The 11,420-nt window shown below is 32.5% G+C and overlaps 1 protein-coding gene across 1 annotated transcript; it reads left to right on the top strand.

Moving 5' to 3' along the window:
* Positions 1–3,055: 3,055 nt before the first annotated feature.
* LOC120079405 (metalloendoproteinase 2-MMP) lies at positions 3,056–4,572 on the top strand. The gene has a single exon (XM_039033570.1). It carries the CDS (start codon positions 3,218–3,220, stop codon positions 4,313–4,315), a length of 1,098 nt encoding a protein of 365 aa, XP_038889498.1. The 5' UTR covers positions 3,056–3,217; the 3' UTR covers positions 4,316–4,572.
* The last annotated feature ends 6,848 nt before the right edge of the window (positions 4,573–11,420 follow it).

Genomic DNA, 11,420 nt, shown 5'->3' with positions numbered 1-11,420 from the left:
CACTACCTTTGACGTCTACTTCCTCGTAGCTACACCTACTGCATCTCCCTCATTGTCGGCTTCCACTACTCCGTTTGTCTACGCCTTCAACTTCACTACCTCCTCTACCTTGTACTAGCCCTTCGTCTTCTTCGATTGGTTATAGACTAAAGCCTCTGACTTCTCATTCTTCATCCACTCCATCAAAGAAGTCTTCTTCATCTATATTTCAAGCGGATTTTTCGTCGAAATTGCAATTGGTGGAGTGGTAATTGTTGTACTGCTAAGTATATTATGCCTCTTTTGTATGAAGATAGTGTAATTAAGTGGGGTATTGAAAACGTGTGTCAGATGTTGTATAAAGGCAATATAATCAAGTATAACACCGGATTGAATCAAAATTTTAATTGATACCGTTACTGGTTTACATAATAACAAAATTTAGATTGATCCAAACTTTGTAACAATTACTTTTTGGCGAAAAAAAAGTGGATCTAACACAAAATATGATGTCAAGCACGATACCACAAACAATATGTATGATAAGTGGCCAATATGAAAACAAACAGAAATTAGTCATCCAATTCGGTGCAAAAACACCTACATTTGGAGGCATTGTACCTGGTGGAACGAAGCTCCACTATAAAGAGTTTAGCAATTACAACGAAAGTACTTATCTAATATACTCCCTCTTCAGTGACTCACATATAACTTCCTCTTCAATTTCAACTTAGGTTTCCCTAAGTTTGAGCTCCCCTTACTTTCACAATAATGCTTCTTCAAGTTTTGTATGAGATCCCTTCAATACAACATACTTAGACTCCCTCTAAAAGTGAGATTCCCTCACATTCATCATATTTAGGCTCCCCTAAATATGAGCTTTCATCATATTCAACGTACTAAGGCTCCCATAAATACAATATCAAATCAAACTCCTCTTGATTTCTACAATGGTTGGCAAATAAAAAAGGTCTCAATGACAAATATAAAGATATTTAATAACAATACATGGAGGTTAAGACTTAGACAAACCCTAAACTCAAAACTCTCAATACACACTTTTCTAATTAGGCATCTAACCCTAAAAATGAATAAGAGTACAATATAAATAAGACTAGCTATGGGAATATATTTCTTGAGTGAATAAATATTATCTGCAGGAAAATAAGAAAGATAGATACGAAAATCTACAAATTATGCAGACAGATATGGAAAAGATATTCTGCAGAATCTGCTGCCAGACATGTAACAATATTTATGATAATGTCTTTGACATGTTGCATGACATGTTACTCAAATTTTGTCTATAATAAAATCATCCAAGAAGTCTTATGATAATATCAGCCAATCACACTACAAACTTTATCAAATAATTTTTAAACACAATTTAGTTGCAATTTAAATCATATAACTATAAAAAAAAATAAAATAAAATACATTTTCATTGAATGTATATAAATAGGGTTGGCAAAATTCTCCACGGGGTCCCACCTCGATCGGGGCAGGGAATTCCCGGTTAGACCGTAGATGGGGTCAAATCGAGGACCCCTTTAGGGTCCCAAATTGGGGATGGAGAGGGTATCCTCGCCTTGTCCCTGTCTTTATCCCCAACCCTGCCCTGATTAAGATTTTAAATATATATATATGTATGTATTATGTATTTAACTTTTTACATTTAGCCTAATTTTTAATTTGGCCCAATCTAAATACAATAAAGTGTCCATGCCCAAAACAAATAGAATTTTAGGGGGAAATTTTTTTAAAAAAAAAAAAGAAAGAAAAAAGGAAAACGAGGAATGGGTCCCCGCGGGACCTGTTTCCCGACGGGGAATCCCTGTCCCCATTTCCGTCTTCAAATTGCAGGGACGGAGACGGGAATGGGGTAAAATCTCCCAACGGAGACGGGGACGTGGAATTCTCCCCTACTCGCCCCGTTACCCACCCTACACTTAAAAGACAAGTAAAAATAACATATTTCAAATTAAAATTGACCCAAAGGTAATATTATTTCTATCAACTTTAACTGTACTCATCTCACTTCAAATTCAAGTGGATGAAATTGAAATTTTCAGGTAAAATACGATATAATAAATTTAGATAAAAAAAAATCCCCACTTTTGTTTTATTTTTCTTTTATGATGAAGCAACTGTTTTTTTCCTTTTGTTTTGTTTTTTAGACTTAAAATTGTAAAAATTAAAATCAAGTTTAAGATTTTGGATAACTTGTTATATAATATAATAGAAACAACCGTGGATATCTTTCAAATCAAAATTATAATTAAGCTGGCTGATCTCACCTTTGAAAAAAATAAACTAATTTGTTTTGAGAATTTTTAATGATACAAATTTGACTCTATTTTTAAATAGGTTTTCTAGTTCAATAAAATAAAGTAATTCGAATCACATATCTCTTTATTGTCAACACATCTTAATGTCCATCGAGTTAGATTCATTTTAGCTTTGTAAATAGATTTCAGGTGTCCCATATATTTACTAAAATTTTTTACAACAATCTTATTATGACCATTGATCTTTAATATGGTCATCACGAAAATTTTTCTAGTATTACGAGAGTACCCATACTCTCCTTGTTCACACCATAAAGTTAATTTGTGGACTCTAATTTAATGTCATTATATTCCACCTTATTTTTAAAAGCAAAGTACTATAGAAAAAATTTTCGAGACTTTTGTATCGATAACCTCTTCTCAAGAACATTTATGATTAATAACTGACCTCAGAACAAACTCATGAAATCTAACTTTCTGCTAACGTTATAGATGACAACTTTATCTTAATCTCAACATGATGATCGTCTCAATCACGATTTATTTTTATCACTGTTTATTATGATTTTTCATGAATATAGGATGAGAAGATTAATAGATGAACATCACGATCATGTTAAAACTACGATAGACATGATCATTCTAATACATAGTCTCTGAAAAATCCAGGTCATCATACGCACGCTATTCCTTCTAGCACGTATATGTTGGAATCTTGATATTATATATAATCAACAGGTCTGTGGAGGCAGTCAACTTTGAAAAGGCAAGGTATTTTGAACGCGCAAAGTCTGTAAACAAACAAACAAACCAACCACTATATTCCAAAGTTAAAAAAAACTTAAAAAGTTACACAGAAGCAAGCCTCTGCTGGCAGTCGTTGGCCAACCCCTAATCTCCATCCTTCATAATATCCCTCTCCACTCTTCCCCAAATCCCTCAACAACAACATGAAATTCCTCTTAATTTCACTCTCCCTATTGCTTTTGGCCTATCCCATCTCTGCCCATATCTTCCCCAATGTCTCTTCAATCCCCTCTTGGCTCAACAAAACCAACTGCGCTTGGAACCAATTCCAGAAACTCAAAGGCTGCCGCCCTGGTGATCGCCTCAACGGCCTCTCTAACCTCAAAACTTACCTCAAACAGTTTGGCTACATTCCCCCTTCTCCTAATTTCACCGATCTCTTCGACCCTCTTCTTCAATCCGCCCTCCAAACTTACCAAACCAATTTCAATCTCAACGTTACCGGCCTTCTCGACGACCAAACTCTCGCTCAAATTCAGCTTCCCCGATGCGGCATCCCCGACATAATCAACAATTCCAGTTCTATGAATTCCGGCAAACCAACGGGGCATTCCGCCACTCATTTTCACTCCGTTTCTCATTACTCTTTCTTCCCTGGTCGACCCACCTGGCCGTCCCACCGTCGCCATTTGACGTATGCCTTTGCGCCGGAGAACCCTCTTTCCGATGAGGTCAAAGGGGTTTTCGCTAGGGCTTTTGCTCGTTGGGCGGCTGTTACGCCTTTGACATTCTCTCCGGTTGAGTCATTTCGTACGGCGGATATACGGATTGGATTTTACGCTGGGGATCACGGCGATGGGGAGCCGTTCGATGGGGTTTTGGGGACTTTGGCTCATGCCTTTTCGCCGCCTAGTGGGCATTTTCATTTGGATGGTGATGAGAGCTGGGTGGTTTCCGGTGACCTAAGATCGGCTCCTATGGCGGCGATTGATTTGGAATCGGTGGCGGTTCATGAGATTGGGCATTTGTTAGGGCTTGGTCATTCCTCTGTTGAAGAATCGATTATGTTTCCGACGATTACTTCCAGGACGAGGAAGGTGGATTTGGCTGCCGACGACATCAACGGAATTCAAGAATTGTACGGCGGAAACCCTGACGGAAACCTCACGCCACCATCGACGCCGTCACCTCCGTCCGTACAGGAGAGAGATATGTCTAGAAACGGAGCTGCTCCCAGGCTGTTGAGCTTCTGGTGGAGCCCACTTTTAATCGCTGCCGTTGAATTTTTCTTGATCAGATAATATTATTCCTTGTGGTTATTTATTTATTTTTATTATCATTTTTTTTTTTCACGATTCATTTTTTCTATTTTTACACTAGGCGTAGGCATACACCTATGTTTTTCAATGCCTACCAAATAACGTTAGCCTAATTTATAATGATTGTTTTTTTATTTTGTTTTCCTTTTGGGATGTATAGACATACCATTTACTTTGTACAAACTATTCTTCTTTGTTTCATTATTTTCATCCATCATCTATTTTAAATCTTATTTTGATCTTTGAATTTTGATTTTTGTTCTATTTTAGTCACTCAATCGTTTATTTATTACCTTTTGTTTTCGTTGATGGATTCATAGAATGATGATGTGAGTTATATATTTAGATCACCAGACAATTATGTAACATAGATAATTGTCAAATACACAAGTCAATATTAGATTGAAAAATTAGAACTTCAGTTTGGATCAAATATCTGTCTTAATACCAAAAATATGCATGCATTTTCAGGCCTAAACTAGGGGACCAAGCAAATTTTGATTTCAAGTTCTTTACTCACTTCTAATCTTGTTCGAACCGCGATGAGGCAAATGTAAAAAATTGTGTTTCAAAGTGAAAAAGAATCATGAAACAATTGAGAGTTAGGCTCGGTTTAAAATCTTGAGAAATTCTGAAGTATGACCAAAAGAAATGCACAATAAAAATAAATAAATTTAAAAAAAAATAAAAAAAAAAAAAACCAACTTGTTAGTCTCTTCACAAAAAGACAGAATAGAATTTAGAAAATTTTATTTTGTTTGTCCTTGAATTTTCATCTAGTTTCCATTTCATCCATAAATTTTTAAAAGTTGTATTTTTAATTTTTAAATTTTGAATTTTATTTTCTTAATTAGTTATTTAATAATGAAACTATATCTCGAAAGAAATGAAATGGTTGATTAGTGAAATCAAATATTTTACTTTATTAATCTCGAAGGGAAAAAGAGAAAAAGAGCATATCGAATCATTTTACAAACCAACATCATTTTATTTATTTATTTATTCTTTTTGGATTAGTATTATCCTAATTCTTATAAGCGAATTGAAAATTTCAATGTATTATTGGAAAAGTGAAAATTTATTTTCATGACCTTTTCAAGAATATTAGCAAGCTTATATGAAATATTAGATTAAATTCATTAAATGAATTATACGACATAAATATTTATACGTAATAAAATCACACATCAACTTCTATAAAAAAAAAAAGTTATATTTTTATAATTTATAGCACGAGCATCACACGTAGTAATAAACTAATAATTTTAAGTCAATGAGTTCAATTGACAAAATGTTTATATTATTTAACGAAGCCGGTTTGATTACCCTACTCCACATATTGTAAAAAAAGCATGATAAAAATATATACATCGAGTCCTTAATCCCCATTTTCATTTACGGTCTGTTTGAATTCTTTTAATTGTTTAAATAAGTGCTTATAAGTGAAAAAAAAAATATTTAAAAAGTCAATTCAAACAACCTTAAATTATTGTGGTTTTGGCTACTACAATTTTAGGAAGTTCGTGGAGGTCTTTTTAGACCAACCCATTTGTTCAAATGGTAAATTTCTTCGATCCAAATAACCCTTGAAATGAACTCAACCTAACTCAATCATGAAATATCTAGGTTGAGTTGATTCGGATTGCTTCGGTTATTTATTTAAAATTTTGTTTTAAAATGAAGTAAAATGTAAATACGTAAAAATCTAATTTAACTATTTTCATATATTAAATTAAGATTAATAACTCAATTTTAATTTATATAATAAAAATTTTCTATTCAAAATGCTAAAAAAATATTTTTAAGAATTGTTGGATAATAAATTATTAAAAAACAATAAAATTATATAAATAATTATATTATAAGTAAAAAAAAATATTTTTTAAAATTAATAATAAATTTAAATATTTTTAAATTATATTAGATGAACTCATGAACCAATTCAATTCATAAAATTTTTATTTATTTGAACACTTCTAATCTGATTCCTCTCCTTCGGATTTTGTTCGATTGCATCTGCATAAGCGCATTGCATACGTATGTTGAACTAAAAACCGCCCTAGTAGGAGAATTAAACGACCTATAATAAATGGACACGTGGCTGGCTATAATGTCCTAGCGTTGTTTAGACTGTACAGGAAAGTCTAGAAGGAAGAAAATTCAAAATGCAACCCCAATATAATTATCTAACTACTTTTTTTCATTTTTCATTTTTCTTTTAATGTTTACTTGTTCCAACTTGGGACTCTTTATTTATCACCCAACACAACTAACTAAACCAAACCAAAACAGAACACAAACATGCGTCTTCTTTTACTTAACATTCAAATCATTGGCTGCCCATCTTGGACACCTAATATATTCTTTGACTTTGACTACATCTATATTTATTATTTTGCCTTTCCAAGTCCCTCTATTCTTTAATTTGGTTACATATTCTATTTTTTTTTTTTTTAATTTTCCAATCTAATTTTTAAGTCATAGTAATCAAAACGCCGTTTGAATTAAATAATCAAATACCGTCGTACCTTATTTTTATATGACTTTTTGTATTTTGTTAATGTTTAATGTCTATTTTACCTCTATCTAAGTTTGACGATAAAACGATATACTACAAATTGAAAAATTAGTTTTTTTTTTTTTTTTTTTGAAGTTTTAACTTTTATTTTAGTAGTTTACCTAGTTAATATTATTAACATAACACACAACTTGATTAACAAGTAATGATTTAATAAAATAGGAGTAGTTGTAATACCTCTATTGGTTTTCTTAAAAAAATCCAATTCATTATAGTATGTACATTCATAATGTTTTTTTCAAAGGCACAAATGGTAGCTCTATCTAATACAAACTTGAAACTCATATTGATGTTAAAGTTTTAGATGGGTGAATCCGACATGCGCCATATCTACGTGACCTCAACAAAAATTTTGGGAGAACACTACTTGCAAGATAAGGATACACAGTTAGTGGTGCTATACACTTTGATGCTTAAATATGTTAAAACGGAGGGGATTGGAATTCCCACAACAAAAGCAAACGAATGCCCTATGTCTCGATTTCGTTTTACATGACTTGAAATTATAGAGGTGATGGAAATAGGATAAATAAAAATAAACCTAAGCATGCTATCACCGCAAAATTAGAGTGGAGAAAGGGAAAACGAAACTAACCCTTGACGAAACACTTTCTTCATGTTTCCTCTCCATAGCAAGGAATCACGAATCAAACTCCTCCTTCTTGATCTCAAGCACCACGAACATTGATTATCGAACAGCACCACAAGAACTTCCTCGTTATTCTCTAAGTGAGAATCACAGAGAGTTATGAGTTTCTGTACATTAATTTTGATGTTAGGAAGGGAGAATTTTTCTTTGAGAGAAAAATGCAGAGGAGAAAGAAGATCTTTGAGAGAGGGAGTGCTCTTTCAAAAAAATTGATTTCATGTTCCACACTTTCCCTTTCTCTGTCTTTCACGTATATGAGAGAGAGTTGAAACAACTCCCTTCCTTAACTGAAATTAACTCCACTTGAATATATTAATATATATTAACTAATTTAATATATATCAATATTAAATCATATGTTATATCACATATAACATATAACCTATAGTTTATACTATATCACATATAATATAACCTATAGTTTATAATTCTCCCATATAGCCTATAGTATTAATATGAATCATATTCATATCAATTTTAACATGTAGTTTTTATATAAAGCACACTCATATAATTAATATTTGAATCATATTCAGATATTTATTTCTCTCATTAAAACTTTATATATAATATAACACTTACATTATATTAATTGTATCATATATAACTAATTCCTTTTAACTAATTCAAACAATTCAAATTAAACCAAAATTAATTTGATTCTCATTAATCCTTATTGAACTAATAAGGGGATCTTATGAACCTACAGATTGAAGCTCTAATTATACAAGATTAATTAATTAAACTCTTTAATTAAATTAATCCTCATTCATTAATTGCCAGTCACTCCATTAAAGATCGACAGCTGACAGCTATAGTCTTCGTGTTGTAGATATATTTTTGTGTCTATTGGATATAATCAATCAACAGCGCGATGACCCTTCATAAATTGCTCGTAAGTACAGTTGGGTCAAAATTATTGTTTTACCCCTGTAGTTACATCTAACTCCTTAAGTACCATTGATTTCTCTAATGAATAATTAGTCATAGTCCAACTATAACTGAACCCCTCTCGGGGCAGGAGAGGGTATGGCGCCACATTATTCAAGATCCGGAATCAACCCTTAAAGGAGCAATTTATCTACTTACCCCAACAATTAGTGATAAGTGAAGTTCTTCTTGTGTAGCTGTGTTCCCAACTCCCCACTAGGACAAGTCTCCAAAATGATAGGCATATTGAATTAATGAATCTAGCCACTCTCACTCATGCAAATCAAAGGGTTGCCCTCATAGGCAGGAGTTCACAACTCACTCAAGATTAAGGGTAAGTCATCTATGATCATCCTAGTGAAATGTAAGTATCTTCTAGCAATAGTGTTATAAAGAGAGACTATTCATTTTGTGGTCTGGTATCATATAAACTCTTTATATAGGATACCTTCTCTCACATGTATCCACATGAATGATCAGGATCAGATCATTTGCAACACTTCACATCAGTTGTAACAATCACAAAGCGAGTTGTATCCGTAGTGTCACAAGGATACGGTACCCAGCCTTATCCATCTACTACAGACTGTTCAAGTTATTACTTAAACATTATCCACCCATATGTCTCCACATACATGTTTGAGCTTAATCAAATACTTTAATATCTTTAGTATAGTAGAAGTAACCACCCCTTGCTCTCTTGGGATGGCCTACAAATAGACATATTTCTTGAACGAGGTTCCAATTTTTTAGGATTGGCCTCAAGCACGTGTGTTGGTCAACCCCAAATACTGAAATAGCGTAAACTACTTTTACGATCATTCCATAATTTCAAAGGTGTTTTAGAGACACTCTTAGATGAAACTTCATAACTCCAAAACAAATCAGGTAATTAAGCATAACTCATCATAGACCGAACCATGTCACATAAGGTTCTATTTCTCCTTTATGATATACCATTCTACTGAGGTATACCAAGTGCTGAGATTGGGATGCGATTCCATGTTCTATCAAATAGTCTTGGAATCTTGAATCCATATATTCTCCACCTTGATTGGTTCAAAATCTCTTAATTGTTTTACATAATGTATTCTCAACATCAACCTTATACGCCTTGAACCTTTCAAGTGTTTTAAACTTATGTTGCATTAGGTAAACATATCCATACCTAGAATAATCATCTATAAAAAACATGAAATGTTCAAACCCTTCTCTTGCCTTAACATTCATAGGACCACATAAGTCCAAATATACAAGTTCTAAGGGTTCTTTGGCTCTATGACCTTTTCTAGTAAAAAGGTCTTTTAGTAATTTTACCTTCAAGGTATGACTTATATACCGGAAAATAATCTTCTTCTAACTTATTTAGAAGTCCATTCCTAACCAACTTCTCAATTTTATTGAGATTTACGTGGCCTAATCTTAGGTGCCAAAGTTGGCCCTTTTTTTTAGGAGAAACCTTTTATCTTTTATTTTGAGTTATTGTAGTTTTGAACATTTCAGTATTAAGAAAGGCCTTAGATGCTGATAGCGTTAGCACATGAAGAATACTTTGTAAATTTTCAGAACATATTTGAACATCATGCTTGTAAATAAACACTTTATGTTAAAGTTTAAAGTATAAGATAAAGGACTGTGAGGTCCATAGCGGAAGTGGGGATCATTCCCAATTCTCAAATCTCATAGAATTAAAAAACAAAACAAAGATCTCAAATTATGAAAATTACCGAATTTTACAGGATGCATCTAAAGGAGGAATTAAGGTTAGAAATATGCTTACCCTTGAAGAACCGATTCTTTACGATAATCCTTCTCGAACAGCCACGAAAAATCTCCTCTTGATAACAAACAAGTACAGTAACCCAAAATTGCCACCATCAAGAGGTAATCCTCTGTATTCTCCATAGAGGTTGAGAATTAGCAAGAGGTGTGGGCTTTGCTAATTTTTTGGGAGAGGGAGAGAATTTGAGAGGAGAGGAAATTTTGCAGAAAAGAAATTTTGTTGGGAAAAGACACAGTAATCTTCTATGAAGAAGATGAAATGAAAATCCATACAACTCCCACTTCCACGTTTGAATGAGGAGAGAAAATAGGAGGAGGGAGTTATAACTCCCTCAAAAAATTAAATTTAATAAAAGTTTAATATATATATATATATGATAACCAACTTATCATATAATATATATCAAAATAGATGTTATATCAAATATAATACATAACCTATAGTTTTTATATTGTATCAAATACAATATAACCTATAGTTTGAATTCTCTCAATCAATCATGGTATTTAATGTAAGTCAAATTTATATTAAATTTAATTATATGAATCCAATCCATATAATTAGTATTTGAATTATATTCAAATATTTGATTTCTCTCAAAACAAATTTTATATTATAATGTAACAAATATATTAAATTAATTATAACATATATAATTAATTCTCTCAATTAATTTGAACAATTTAAATTAATCCAAAATTAATTATCAATAATCCCAGTTAAGCTATAGAGGGGACTTTATGAATATGTAGATTGAAGCTTCAATGGTACTTGAATAATTAATTAAACTTCTTTAATTAAATTACTCAACATCCATGAACTGTCAGCCACTCCACTAAAGACCAACAGCTGCACGTTTCGCACTACAGATATATTTTTGTGTCCATTATTTATAACCAGTCTATAGAGCGATGACCCTTCACAAATCGCTTGTAAGTACAGATGGGCCAAAATTATCGTTTTGCTCCTATAGTTACATCTAACTTCTTAAGTACCACCAATCCCTCTAATGAACAATAAGTCATAGTCTAACAATGACCAAATCTCTCTCGAGCTAAGAGAGGGTGTGGCACCATATTATTCAAGCCCTAGAATCAGTCTTTAAAAGAGTAATTTATCTACTTACCCCGACATTAGGGAATGAGTG

This window comes from Benincasa hispida, chromosome 6 (genome assembly GCF_009727055.1).
Source record: "Benincasa hispida cultivar B227 chromosome 6, ASM972705v1, whole genome shotgun sequence".
NCBI lineage: Eukaryota > Viridiplantae > Streptophyta > Magnoliopsida > Cucurbitales > Cucurbitaceae > Benincasa > Benincasa hispida.
This window is presented reverse-complemented; position numbering and strand designations above follow the sequence as displayed.